Source organism: Scyliorhinus canicula, chromosome 19 (genome assembly GCF_902713615.1).
Source record: "Scyliorhinus canicula chromosome 19, sScyCan1.1, whole genome shotgun sequence".
Taxonomy (NCBI): domain Eukaryota; kingdom Metazoa; phylum Chordata; class Chondrichthyes; order Carcharhiniformes; family Scyliorhinidae; genus Scyliorhinus; species Scyliorhinus canicula.
The window spans coordinates 17,502,321-17,517,417 of record NC_052164.1 but is presented as its reverse complement, the minus strand read 5'-3'; the positions used below and the strand labels follow the sequence as shown (position 1 = coordinate 17,517,417).

General features: G+C 43.8%; 1 protein-coding gene across 8 annotated transcripts in view; it reads left to right on the top strand.

Annotated features, from left to right (window-relative positions):
• Nucleotides 1-15,097, top strand: part of LOC119954335 (signal transducer and activator of transcription 5B-like) — a 148,037-nt gene that overhangs the window by 93,416 nt on the left and 39,524 nt on the right. For all 8 annotated transcript variants that reach the window (XM_038779479.1, XM_038779482.1, XM_038779477.1 and 5 more), the window contains 3 exons: nucleotides 4,424-4,561; nucleotides 6,813-6,969; nucleotides 10,381-10,470. In XM_038779479.1, the coding sequence (XP_038635407.1) occupies nucleotides 4,434-4,561; nucleotides 6,813-6,969; nucleotides 10,381-10,470 (375 nt within the window). In that variant the 5' untranslated portion in view covers nucleotides 4,424-4,433. The remainder of the gene's footprint in view (nucleotides 1-4,423; nucleotides 4,562-6,812; nucleotides 6,970-10,380; nucleotides 10,471-15,097) is intronic.

The following is a 15,097-nucleotide window of genomic DNA, read 5'->3' as shown; positions in this document are numbered from 1 at the left end:
AACCCCCAAAGAATACAACACTAAGTAATGCGTACGCTGTCCTTTTAACATCCAGAAGACTTACAAAAAACATAACCTTTAATAGAAGCACATCAGGTTAAAGTCACTACTCAGAACATTTACAATTCTGAATTCACCAAATGGTCAAGAGACAGTCTTTTCATGGCAGAGAAAACAGCAGTACAGCTGCTTTGTCTGGCTTCAGCTCCAACCTTGAAAACGAAACCAGAAAGACACAGACACACCCAAGCTTTTCTCAAAGTGAAACTAAAAAGCCGAGCCATAGCTCAGCTCCACCCACACTCTGACATCACTGCAGTAACAAAAGCAGCCAAACATTTCTTAAAGCGACACTCTCATGACACGTCAACTGGGATTGTAACAAGTGTGGGGGCAGAGCTGTGTGTAGAAGCATGCATGGAGACAGCTCCTCTCTTCGATCTTTTACTGTACCTAAGTTTAGTTTCTAGTAGTTAGGAAGTAGATTAGAAGTACCTCAGACTATGAACACGTTACTAAAATCCACAGAACTACACCCAACACCTTACAGCGTCCTTCGGCCCATCTGGAAAACCTTGTACCCCAAAACATGCCATGAGAGGGCTGAAGATCCAGCCCGACAATTCAAAAATACTTCATTGACTGAAATGCCTTTTCACAGTCAGGAAATGTGTTATTTAAATACAAGTACTTCTTTGCTTTGCTTGCTTGAATGTGGTTCTCTCCCTGGCGTGGTCCCCCTGCCCTTGCTTGTTCAAGGGTCTCTTATGGACATGCCTCTTACGGGGCAGCAGGGTAGCATGGTGGTTAGCATAAATGCTTCACAGCTCCAGGGTCCCAGGTTCGATTCCTGGCTGGGCCACTGTCTGTGTGGAGTCTGCACGTCCTCCCCCTGTGTGCGTGGGTTTCCTCCGGGTGCTCCGGTTTCCTCCCACAGTCCAAAGATGTGCGGGTTAGGTGGATTGGCCATGCTAAATTGCCCGTAGTGTCCTAATAAAAGTAAGGTTAAGGGGGGGGGGGGGGGGTTGTTGGGTTAAGGGTATAGGGTGGATACGTGGGTTGAGTAGGGTGATCATGGCTCGGCACAACATTGAGGGCCGAAGGGCCTGTTCTGTGCTGTACTGTTCTATGTCTATGACATTGTAGTCTGCTACTTGGTGAGACTAAAATGCAAAACACACTACAATACAATTCCTTCCCTTTGTGAGTAACAATGACTGTGGCTGATTTAGTGGTTTAATTAGTTCCTTTTCTCCTTACTACTGGCCACCACTATTGTCCTGAAATTTTGTTCCATTTTGCCAATTCACTGAACACTGTTTTTAATCACCTCAGTAATTTGTTACTGAATTAGGTGCTAATGTAATGCGGATTTTAAATATTGAGTGTTGTGAAGATAAGCTAGCACTAGAGAAAAGTCTTATAATGATGTTGATATAAATACATCTGGTGAAGATTCCTTGTATCTGCATTTGGTTGTGTTTTGTTTTTACGATTGTTCCTATTTCCTTGCCGTTTAGTTGCCATAAAGACCGTGAGGAGACTGGGTGCTTAAAGCCTGCAGTATTTTTCTGCAAAACATTGCAATCAGCTGAAAAGTACAGAAATAGCTTTCTGGTTTGGAATCTATTCTGGAAGCTGGTTGTTAAAAGCTGGATACTGAGCACTAAAGTGAGTCACTTCAGTCTGCTCTAGTTGGTGGCTGTAGCAGCTGGTTTTGACATTTCTGAATGCACAAATTCATTAAAAACCATGCTCAAAAGAATTCATCAAATCATAATGTGAAACTGCAACTGTGAATAAAGCAACACTGTTTTCATCCCCATGATGCTCCTCTGCCCCCAGCATGCCTCAGATCTGTGCTCCCCCATTGTAACAGTGTTCACAATGGAGAGAATTGCTATGGGGGGGGGGGGCTTGCAGAAGCTCCAACAGCACTGAAGAAGCTTAGCACCACCTCGGACAAAGCAGCCCACTTGTTTGGCACTCCTTCCACAAACATTCACTTCCTCCACCACCAATGCACAGTGGCAGCAATGTGTACCATCTCCCAAGATGCACTGCAGGAACTCACCAAGATTCCATGGGCAGCATCTTCCAAATCTATGACTGGTGCATCTGGAAGGACAAGGACAGCAGATACATGGGACACCACCACCTGAAGTTCCCCTCCAAATCACTCACCATCCTGACTTGGAAATATATTGAGTTCCTTTAATGTCATTGGGTCAAATTCCTGGTACTCACTCCCTAACAGCACTATGGGTGTACCTACACCACAAGGACTGCGGCGGTTCAAGAAGGAGTAATTATGGGTGGCCAGTAATGCTGGCCTAGCCAGCTTCAACCATGTCCCATTAATGAATTGTTAAAAATTGAAGGGCTCCAGACTCATGCAATAATCATCCCTTCCATTTACCAATGAATAAGGTGTCCCACGAAAGATGTGATTCACTCAAGCCAATTCTTGCTGAATAAGTACTGAATAAATGCCTGCAGAAAACCTAGCAACCCTGTACACCAGGCTTGTCCAACTTGTTTGTGCAAGGGCTCACATTTAAAAATTTTTCTCATCAAGGTGCCTATAAGCAAATTTTGAAAAGATAAGGTTAGGTGCAACATTTAACCATGAATTTCAATAAAACGTTGAGGAATGAAGAAACAAAAAAGCTTGAAAAACAGAAAGCCATGTCAATGTAATTGATAATTTAAAATAATCAGTAAATAAAGATGACAATTGGAGTGTGTGAGAGTCTAATTGTGTTCTTCCAGCTGACTCTTATTGACTTACCCTCACCCACAGTGCGGGTTGGTGTGATTGAGTTGGGGAGAGGGTGAGTGAATACTGAGACTGGGAGTGAGGCAGATCTCTCTCACGCACACACGCCACACATTGACACATGTGCGTGTACACTCCCACTCGCCTACTCGCTCACACACACAACAGTACTACCAGTACTCGCATGCAGCAGCCGGTCTCCACTCTCCCTGGCAGAGCCCCCCCCCCCCCCCCCCCCGGCCAATGCCCAGTCTCCCACCAGCGGGCAGCCTCCTCCCCACGACCAGTTTCCATTCCACTCCCTTCCCTTACCACCCAGCAGTCACAATGGGTTTGCCTGCATTGACTTGCGCTCTCTCACTTTTTCTCTCTTTCCCCCCACCCCCCAGACAGGCAGGCACCCCACTGCCACCGTGCCATATGAAATGAAAATCGCGTATTGTCACAAGTAGGCTTAAAATGAAGTTACTGTGAAAAGCCCCTAGTCACTACATTCCGGCGCCTGTTCGGGGAGGCTGGTACAGGAATTGAACTTTGCGCTGCTGGCCTTGTTCTGCTTTACAAGCCAGCTGTTTAACCCACTGCCCAATATTTGCAGGCCTCAGGCTAAAGAAAGCTGCTCCTCCAATCAGAGACATGTTCTTTCTTACATTTGCTGCTGATTGGCTCACCAGTGATCCTAGAAACAGCCTGTGGTTAGAGGAGCAGTTCATTTGAAGAATCTTTTGCTTCACTTAATAGCTGGGTGTGCAGGCCGTGTTGGACAAGTCTGTCATGGACCATAAAAATTATGAATGAATAATCAAGACATCACATTAGCGTCAGGGCAATTTTACAATGCTGTTTGTAACCCAGTCACCCTAATGTTTCACATGTACAAAAAACAGAAGCCTATAGAAATGACAACGTTTTCTAAATTCGTAAAGTTCAACTGTTGTTCTTGATCTCCTATGAACATACCAATTCACCCAACTTTGGAAACTCTGAATGGCATATGCATAAATTCTAAATTACCTGATTCATGAACCAATCAATTAGTCAATCAAGTGTTTAAGTTTTGTAATTTGTGTTTGACTTGTGTGTATTGGCTGAATAGAGCTTTATTTTACCGAGGATTTAAAAAAAATGAAATGAAATGAAAATCACTTATTGTCATGAGTAGGCTTCAATGAAGTTACTGTGAAAAGCCCCTAGTCGCCACATTCCGGCGCCTGTCCGGGGAGGCTGGTACATGAATCGAAACGTGCTGCTGGCCTGCTTGGTCTGCTTTAAATGCCAGCGATTTAGCCCAGTGAGCTAAACCAGCCCCAGTGAGCTAAATTGACCCTAACTGATTTTAGGAGCTAATCTATAATGTTGTACGTGGGTAGTCTGCTGCCTGCTGGAAAAATCTGGTGCGAAAAAGATTTAGAGCTGTAATTAAACTACTCTGCTCCTCATGAGACAATTTGCTTACATATTATGAGGCCTGGTCTAAATGTGTGGGTTTTGAAGTGAGATAGAAACTGGTTACTGAGAGATTGCTTCAGAATGCTGTTTTGGGTTTTATCTTTAAATGTGATTTTTGCAAATAGATATCCACTTCATTAAATTGGTGATTTTATTGTTGATTGTGGCTTGTTTTGTGATTTTAATGTGTTTCAGATCTTAGACCATGTCAGTATGGATTCAGGCCCAGCAGCTTCAGGGCGAAGCATTGCGTCAAATGCAATCCTTGTATGGCCAACATTTTCCAATTGAAGTTAGGCATTACTTGTCACAGTGGATCGAAAGCCAGGCATGGTATGTAGAATTAAATAACTCTGTTCAAGTCATGTTCTCAAATGGCTATTGATATCCAGTATTAGGGCATATGGTTATGTTCGTCAGTTGCTCTCTTGATCATTTGAAATGAAATGAAATGAAAATTGCTTATTGTCACAAGTGAAGTTACTGTGAAAAGCCCCTAGTCGCCACATTCCAGCGCCTGTTCGGGGGGGGGGCTGGTACGGGAATTGAACCGTGCAGTTGGTCTGCTTTCAAAGCCAGCGATTTCGCCCTGTGCTAAACCAGCCTCAAGGTTTACGAATAAGTGCTGCGAAGAATACTCTTATGAACATTGTTGTTTTGCTTCTCTGTTCTTTGCTTAAGATGAAACCAGTCCTAGATTTGAATGAAAACATGGGTCTGTAATCTCTTGTTGACTGTCTGAACAAAATTACCACAATGTAGTTGAATGTATACATTTCTGTAATGGTCCTTTATTCAATAAGTCTATCTCATTCTTTGGTATTTCTATTAATTTAACGAGAAGGTTGGGTGTATGTTTTCAATGTACAATTCCAGAAAGTTAAAATACCAACCTATCTTGTTGAAGCATTTATGTTATATAAATCTAAAATTGGATCTAGACCAGTTAGAGGCATCAGGAAGTTTTTTTTCCCCCACAAAGGTTCGTGGCAATGGTTCATCAAATTACCTTCCACAGGAGCCGTTAAAAAAAATTTCAAGACTGAGATCATATATTTTTGTTATGCAAGTGTAAGAAAACAGATGAAGAAAAGACTGATGGTGGGAGATGAAGTGCAAATCTATCATGATCTCATGGAAAGGTGGAATTAAAGAGTTAACTTTCTGGATCGTGTAACAGTCAAGAAATAGATCGCTCACCAGTAGTTGATTTCTGGTAGTATGTTGCACAATTCTGTAATCTGATATGCTGATCAGGAGGCAGCAGAAATCAGAATTCGTTGCTGGCCAACTGCTGTCATTTTAATGAGCTTCCGGTTGTTCCTGATATGCAAAGGTGATGGTTAGATCATTTCAAGAACAGTGCCAGTCTCTCATGTAAGCAAACACTGAATTGAGGCATACTGTGCTGTCAGAGGTACCATTTTGAAGATGTGTTATAAAGCCAAGGTCCATCTGCATCCCTGGTTGGATGTGAGCGATCCCATGTCACTATATGAACTAGAGCATTTTGCCTGTTGTCCAAGCTGATATTTATCCCTTGACCAGCATCTAAAGCAGATTATCTGGTGACAATGTTGTTTGAGAGACATTGTGCAAAAAGTGCATTGCATTTCCTACATTCCAACAATGACTGCATTTCCAAAGTACTTAATTGGCTGCAAAACACCTTGAGGCATGTCAAGGTTATGAAATGTGCAATCTAAACATAAAGTTCATTCTTTACGCTATTTATCTGTTTTTCTATAGAACTTCTGAATTTACAGTGGATGAGCTTGGAAGGAGGTTGTGGGTGAGCCAATGAGGCACTTTTTGAGTGTAGTCAATGTTGTCATGTAAGAAACACAACAGGTAATTTTACACCGTAACATTGCACAAATAGCAATGATTCAATGGCTGGATGAATCTGTTTTGGTGCATTATTGGTTGAAGAATGCATATTGGGGAACATTGGAGCAAACTTTCCTTCTGTTCTTCAAAGTAGCGCCATGAGATATTTTGCATCCACCTGAGGGTGGACAGGGGCCTTGATTTAATGCCTCATCTGAAAGGCGGCATCTCTGGCAGCATTTACTGACATCTTAAACTTGCTGTTAAATTTAAAGTTTTGTAGAGCTGCCAAGGTGCAATCGGCTTCTCTAAAAACTGGAGCTGTTGTGTTTTGGATTTTCCTGCAGTTTGCTGCCAGACAGGTAACTTTCCCCAAAACAAAAATTTTAAAGTAACCATTTGAATTCCTACAAAGGTGTGGCCATGCTAACAAAATATTTAACCAGATTTTATTTATTTTCTAAACGCACCCTAACGCATTGATAGCTTTGGTATTTACAGATGAGCTTCTCTGAGGTCGTCTTGATAATATTATTGGGAACTAACATATAAAGAACTTTTGAATAGCATTACCTGATCAAACAATTCTTTCTGCCTCGCTGTAGTCCTAGATCTGATCTAAACAAATGCAAGCTTTGTGTTCTGATACCTTCAAGATCATAATTCTGTAATGCAATATTTTTTAAAGCAGTAATTTAAATGTTTTATAGTTTTGTCTGAAATTTTTTTGCACGCTTACCTTACTGCTCTTTAGGGATTCAATTGATTTGGAGAATCCACAAGATGAATTTCGAGCGCAAAGACTGCTCGAGACCTTGATACAGGAGTTACAGAAGAAAGCTGATCATCTCATGGGGGAAGATGTTTTTGTATTAAAGCTGAAATTAGGGAATTATGCCACTCAGTTAAAGGTAGGTGTAAATATTCTGTATATGTAGGAGACCATTATGTACGTTTGAGAGATCTGATTGCAATATTTTACTCATGTTGATGTATGAGACCAAACAGTTTGTTTTTGTTCAATTATTAGCAATTTCCTGTGTTCCAATTACTAATAGAAATATATAAGAATCTTTTGGCCTTCTAAATAATTTATTTAGTCTGGCATCTGTCAAATATATGCCTATTTTCTTCCATTGCTTTACTGTTTTCTCCTAATGATTATTTTCTACTTCTGTGATAAATTTGTTACTCAACAATCATAATTACCTTTCTCCCTAGTTTTGTGTTTTCCCAGTCAAATCTCAGTGGGGGGAATTGTGCAAGATAAATACATGCACCATGATATTTCCTCACTTGCTTTATCATGTGTCTAAAAGTAAAAATGCATTAACTGACACAGGCGAGAAGCAAATGTTTCTCATGAGTTGGCTTCAACAAAAACTTCCTCTGCCATCGGCACAATCAGTATGACATAACTGAAGAAGTCTCTGAATAGTTTATACTCTTGGTGTATGCTCCCTCTGGGCAACCAGTCGGGCAGAGTTTAAAAAATATATATTTTAAGAAAAGTTTTTCCAATATAACACCTTTACAACCATGTTCATACAACAGTTACAATATTTTAACCTATCCCACCCCCTGAAACCAAACTCAAAATGAATAAAGACCAATCCCCAAGATCAAACCCCCACCCACCCCCAAAAAAGAAACAACATCTGGACTGGGAACTGTAAGTTCATGGTGAGAAGCTCCTTGAAGTAGGTAATGAACCGCTGCCCCCTCTGGTAGAACCCTTACAAGATACTCCCATCAGGTCACTTAACAACACCGCGGCGGCACTGGGTGGGACCGAAGACTTCCATCCAAACAGAGCTCTCCTTCGGGCTAGTGAGGTCAAGGCAAGGGCATCTGCCTTCGCCCCCATCTGAAGCCCCATCTGAAGCTCCGGTAAATCTGAAACCACAAAGATAGCCACCAAAGGGCAAGGCTCAAATTCAACCCCAAGAATTCCTGACATGGTGCTGAAGAATGGGACCCAAAAGCTCATAAACTTAAAACAAGACCAGAATATGTGCGTAGAATGCACTGAACCACTAGAACACGACTCGCACCTATCATTGACTTGCAAGAAGAATCGACTCATCGGTATCCTAGTCAGATGTGCCCGATAAAACTACCTTAAACTGAATCCATATCATCTACTTACGAGAAACGGCCACTCATCTGTGTCCTGGTCAGATGTGCCCGATAAAACTACCTTAAACTGAATCAGGCTGTGCGTTTTGCATGAGGAGGTGGAGTAGACTGTGTAGAGCGTAGCTCCAACCTCCAACCCCCCCCTCCCCAAACACCTTTCCCAGCACCCTCTCTCACTTCCTCTTGATCTCATGCAGTGGAACCTGTTCCGTTGACACAAGCCGACTTTAAATATCCAACATCCCTTCCCCTACATCAACCACCGAATGAACCCTATCCATCAACGAGGGCGAGGGTGACAAGGGAAGGAGGAAATCTCTTTGCGTGCAGTCGATTACCTGGTACCGGAATAGGTTAGCTCTTTGAAGCCAGTACTTGCCCAACCACTCCTCAAAAACCAATAACTGTCCAATCTATAAACAAATCTCCAAATTGCTCCAGTCCCAAATGTCGAGTCCAATGTCTGGGTACAAAATGATGAATTTCACAGATTGCGGCCAACAGTGACTTAGCATCCAGCTTAAAATGCTTCCTTAACTGTCTCCATATTCTCGCGGTGGCCTCCACCCCAGTCTGGAAGTCCATTTTGCTGTTAAGTATGGATGGGGAGCCATAACCGAGGCTCTCAAACTGGGCCCTCTACAGCCACTTCCCTCCATCCACCCCCACACTGTCCTCCTGTACCACTCTGGCACCTTCTCAATATTTTCTCTCCAATAATTAAATAACAGATTGGGCAAAGCGAGCCCTCCCGACTGCCTATACGTTTGCAAAGGCACCCTGCAAATCCGTGGAGTCTTGCTCGCCCAAATAGGAGAAGATATCATTTTGCTGACTTTCACAAAGAACACTTTTTGGGACGGAAAACTGGCAAGCACTGAAACAAAAATAGGAACCATGGGAGGATATCAATCTTTACCGACTCAACCCTGCCTGGCAAGGTCGGCCGGAGTTTTTCCCACTCCTTCTGATCAACCTTCACCACATTGATCAGATACATGAAATTTAGTTTATGGAGCAAGGATGAATCATGAGTCCCAGATAACGGAAGCTTACCTGGCCAGGTGATAGGGCAACCTCCCCAGATCGGCTCCCCTCCCTGGGAGATTCGCCTGAAAACATTTCATTTTTCCCAAGTTCACGTTATACCCCAGGAAAGAGCCAAACCTTCCAAGCAGCTTCATTAACTCCACTGCACCGGAGAGAGGTTCTGTCACATAGAACAACAAATCCTCCGCATACAGTGACACCCTTTGCCCATTCCCCTCCACTATTGTATGGCGAGAGGTTCAATTGCTCAGACAAACAATAGCGGGGACAGTGAACCATCCTGTCTCGTGTCTCTCATCAGGTGGAAATACTTCGAACTCAAGGATTCCTATGAACACCTGCGGTGGGGGGGGGCCCTATATATGAGCTGGAACCAAGCTATAAATCTAGGCCCAAAGCCCAACTTCCCAAGGATCATTTGAAGGTTCGGTGGGTAGAATTCATATCAATTTGTCTGACATGCGTTGGATTGACTCACCAGTCTCAATATAAATGAAGCCTTGGCAGACTCCTTTTTCAACCCACAATCTACACCTTCCATAAGTATTAAGCCCCAGTTAGTCATTTCTTCAATTCAACCTCAACGTTATTCTTATTTGAAATCCATCAGAACCTTTTTTTAAAATAATGTCACTACCAAAATAATGTTCTCCATTCAAACCATATAAACCAGAGGAATCAACTTTGATTCCTGATTTGTACTGAGTTAGCTGGTCGCGGTTGAGTAGCATTTAAATTGCTTCAGTCCTCCTGGGCCAGGCAGGAAAATGATCAACCACGCATTCTGCTCCTGATTGATCTACTGGGGAAAGTAAGTCCATTATGGTTTTTGGATTTGAACAAATTGGGACGTGGGTAAATTGACCCTCTCATTCAAATGATTTGCCAACACTCACTGATGTAACTGAAGTTTCCATAATGGCCAGTGGGTGAGAAATAGTGAACTCCAGCACGTATGAAATTGTGAAGTTGAAAAATATGAGAAAGGAACATATTTTAGTTTTGAATCATTTTTTACATCTGGAAGGTTGAAAATTGTATATTTACGATTCAAGAACATTAATCTATGTAGATTTCAGTTCTGGAAAATAAGTTAAATTTGTTGAGTGGTTTAATAATTTTCATATTTCCAGAATACTTATGACCGCTGCCCACTGGAACTGGTTAGATCAATCAAACACATTCTGTACCATGAGCAGAGGCTGATTAGAGAAGCTACAAACGTAAGTAACAGATTAGAGAAGATAAATTTATTTTCTGTTCTACTCTTTTTCAAACCGTGTTTAATCACTTGTGAAATAAGCAACAGAGAATCATAGAATTTAAAGTACAGAAGGAGGCCATTCAGTCCGTCGAGTCTGCACCGGCCCTTGTTAAGAGCATCCTACTTAAGCTCACGCCTCCACCCTATCCCCGTCACCCGGTAACCCCACTTAACCTTTTGGACACCACGGTGCAATTTAGCATGGACAAACAGCTGGCTTGCACATCTTTGGACTGTGGGAGGAAACCCGAGGACCCGAGAAACTTTTTTGAATTGAGAGACAAGGCTACAAGTTCATCTCTTGATTTGAGGGAGTAATGTAGAGGATGAGTCTTTTAGAAAGTAGTAATGAGCTGATTCCGAGATTCGCTTAAAAGCAAGGAAGTTGTAAGAGGAATGGAAAACTCGAGATATTAAGATATGCCATCACCCCAGGATTCTGAGAATGATAATTTAACACCATCTTGATTTCAGTATAGTGGGAATGGAGAGTAAAGGGAGAGCATAATTTAGAGCTAAGAAGGAGCAACAAATGGCAATTCAGAGGAGAATGATTACAATTATGTTGATAGGATAGAGAAGGAAAATGCAAAAAGGGTTAACATCTTAGAATCAGAATAGGGTCATCTATCCATAAATGAGTTTTATCTTGTTTAGAAATGCGAGAGAGGGGCTGAAACATCTCCAGAAATTGAAGCCACGTGGACATCGGCTTTTCAGATAGTGAAAGAAACTGAGTTTCTTGAAGGAAGCTTCAGCGGCAGATGCGTAGATTCAAACAAGCCCAGAATAGTGAGGTCAAGAAAAAAGTAGATCAAGGACTGGGAGCGCAGCAATCAAAACTAAGCTGGTAACTGGAGAATAGCCAATGTGGTACCATTATTCAAGACGGGAGGAAGGGATAAACCAGGAAACAATAGGCCAGTTAGTCTAATCTCTGGTGGGGAAACTTTTGGAAGCAATTCTGACAGTCCAAATTAATCTGCATTGGGGCAGCACTCTGTCTCACGGGTTTGATCCCGGCCCCGGGTCATTGTTCATGTGGAGTTTGCACATTCTACCCGTGTCTGCATGTGTCTCACCCCCACAACCCAAACACGTGTAGCGTAGGTTGATTGGCTACACTAAATTGCCCCTTAATTAGAATTTTTTTTTAAAAATCTGCATTTGGAGAGGCAACGATTAATCAAGAACATGGTTATGTTGAGGGGAGTTCATGTCTGACCAACTTGAATAAGTTTTCAAAGAGGTGACCAGGTCTGTAGATGAGGGAAATGCATTTGACGTAGTCTACTTGGACTTCAGCAAGGCTTGTGATTGGGTCCCACATGGGAGGCAGATAGCAAAGGTCCATGGGTTCCAAGGAAATTTGGCAAATTGGATCCAAAATTGGCTGAGTGGCAGAAACAGAGGGTGATGGTTGAGGGGTATTTTTCTGATTGGGAGGCCTGTGTCCAGAAGAGTCCCACAATAACCAGTGCTGGGACCCTTGCTATTTGTGGTTGATATAAATGATTTGGATATGAATGTCCGAGGGTTGATCAGTAAGTTTGCGGATGATATGAAAATTGGCGCAGTGGTAAATGGTGAGGACGATAGCCTTCGATTACAGGAGGAAATACACAGGCTGATCAGTGGCAAATGGAATTCAATCTGGATAAGTGTGAGGTGATGCACTTGGGCAGGACAAACGAGGCAAGAGAATTCATGATAAATGGCAGAACTCTGGTGTGCATGTACGGCAGAGCAGGTGGATATAGTTAAGAAAGCATATGGTATACCTGCCTTTATTAGCCGAGGCATAGAGTTTAAGAGCAAGGTTATGCTGGAACTGTATAACACATTGGTTAGGCCACAGTTAGAGGATTGAGTGAGTTCTGGAATCCACTGTACAGGAGGGATGGGATAGCATTGGAAAGGTGTGCAGAGAAGATTTACCAGGATGATGCCTGGGCTGGAGAGTGTTAGTTATGAAGAGAGGTTGGAGCAGGGGCACTGAGGGGACGTAATTGAGAAAAATAAAATTGTGAGGGGCATGGATAGAGTAGACAGGAACAAACCTTTCCCCTTGGTGGAGGGGTCAATAACCAGAGGGCATAGATTTAAGATAAGGGGCAGGAGGTTTAGAGTGGATGTGAGGAAAAATCTTTTTCCGCAGAGGATGGTGGGAGTTTGTAACTTGTTACCTGAAAGGGTGGTGGAGACAGAGACCTTGCACTTGCGATCCCAGGACATACAAGTGCTGGAAAATGGGATTAGAATAGTTAGGTTGTTTTTGACTGGCACAGATGCGATGAGCTGTATGATTCTATGACTCTATGATTAATTGACAGTTATTCTTGCAACTGATCTGACTTGTCTTTTAAGGTTTAAAATTCTGACCGTCAAGAAATCCCACGGTCAAAAGTGATGTTTGAAGCAAAGATTTCATTCATGTGTTAAAACTTGCCAAATCATCATTCTGTCTCCATATCATCCTGTCTCCAATATTCTGTATTGTGATTTTTTTTTTTATTGACTAAGTTGCACTTTATGATAACATTATACTTATGATGAAGTGAAACGAAATGTGTTTTCATTTGGAAAGCAAGAAGTATTCATAATCTGTTTTGTTTCCGGTTTAGGAATACATACAACATGGGAAACAATTAGTGTTTGCCATAAAATTTGTTAAAACAGACTGTCTATTTTGGTTTTGTAAAAACCATGGCAATTGACCACACTTCCTTGTTTGCGAATGTTGGTTGTTTGCAATTCCTGCGCAGACACTAACAGATGTCGCAAGTCAAGTGCCACACGTCCTGTCAGGAGTTTATCTTGCTTTATTTTCATGAGTCAAAAATAAACTTCAGAAATTACTATCTCAGACCATGCCCCGCACTGGGTAGACCTGCAGATCGGGGGGGGGCGAGCTACCAACGCCCGCAATGGAGGCTAGACGTAGGACTGCTGTCGGAGGAGGGGATCTGAGAGAGGCTTCGGAGGTGTATGCAAAATTACTTGCAGGTGAATGACACTGGGGAGGTCTCAGCGGTGACCCTGTGGGAGGCGCTAAAGGCAGTAGTGCGGGGGGAGCTGATTTCAATTGGGGCCCACAGAGCCAAGGCAGACAGGGCAGAGATGGATAGATTGGTCAGGGAAATGGGTCGGATAGATGAAGAGCACGTGGAGTCCCCGGGGGAGGTTTTACTCAGGCAGAGACTACAGGCGGAACTGGGGGCACTATCCACGAGTAGGGCCGTGGAACAGCTTAGGAAGGCGAGGGGATGGTGTACGAGCATGGGGAAAAGGCTAGCAGACTGTTAGCGCAGCAACTCAGGAGGAGGGAGGCAGCCAGGGAAATAGGTAGAGTGATGGATGGGGAGGGGCGCAAAGTGGAGGACCCGGCAGGATTGAATAAGGTATTCCGGGACTTCTATCGCAAGCTGTATACTTCGGAGCAGCCGGAAGAACCGGAGGAGGTGAAAAGATTTCTGGACAGGTTAACATTCCCAACAGTAGGTGGGGGGGTGAGTGGATGAGCTGGGGGCCCCGATTAGAGTGGAGGAGGTATGGGGGGCCTAAAGGCCATGCAGTCGGGAAAAGCCCCGGGACCGGGTGGATACCCAGTAGAGTTCTATAGGAAGTTTTCTGAGCTAGTGGGCCCGGTCTTGGCGAGGGTTTTCAATGAGGCAAGGGACAGAGGGACCCTGCCGCCGACAATGTCGCAAGCCACTATATCAATGATATTGAAGCAGGGTAAAGACCCAGAGGCGTAAGGGTCCTACAGGCCAATCTCCCTGATTAATGTTGACGCCAAGCTCCTGGCAAAGGTACTGGCGGTTAGAATGGAGGACTGCGTACCGGAGGTGATTGGGGAGGACCAAACTGGGTTTGTGAAAGGTAGGCAGCTGGCGGCCAACCTGAGAAGATTACTTAATGTGATAATGATGCCCCCGGTGGGCAGGGAGGTGGAGGTAGTGGTGGCGATGGACGCCGAGAAGGCCTTTGACCGGGTGGAGTGGGACTATCTATGGGAGGTGCTCGGACGGTTTGGGTTCGGGGAGGGACTGGTGGATTCGATCAAATTATTATATCAGGCCCCGAGGGCCAGCGTTAGGACTAACAGAGAAGTGTCGGAGTACTTTAGGCTGTACCGAGGGACCAGACAGGGCTGCCCGCTCTCCCCGCTGCTGTTTGCGCTGGCCATAGAGCCGCTGGCGATTGCGCTGAGAGCCGCAGAGGGATGGTGAGGGGCGGGGTAGAACATGGGGTTTCTCTTTACGCAGACGACCTGCTCCTGTACGGGTCGGAACCAGTGGCCGGGATGGGAAGTATACTGGGAATGTTGAGGAAGTTCGGCCAGTTTTCAGGATACAAATTAAATACGGCCAAGAGTGAAATGTTTGTGGTACAGGCAAGGGGCCAGGAGAACAGATTGAGAGGGCTACCATTTAGGCTGGTTGAGGAAAATTTCCGGTATTTGGGAATCCAGGTGGTACGAGACTGGGGCAGGCTGCACGAGTTAAATTTGGCCAGGGTGGTGGAGCAAATGAAGGGAGAGTTTCGGAGATGGGATGCACTCCCGCTGTCCCTGGCAGGGAGGG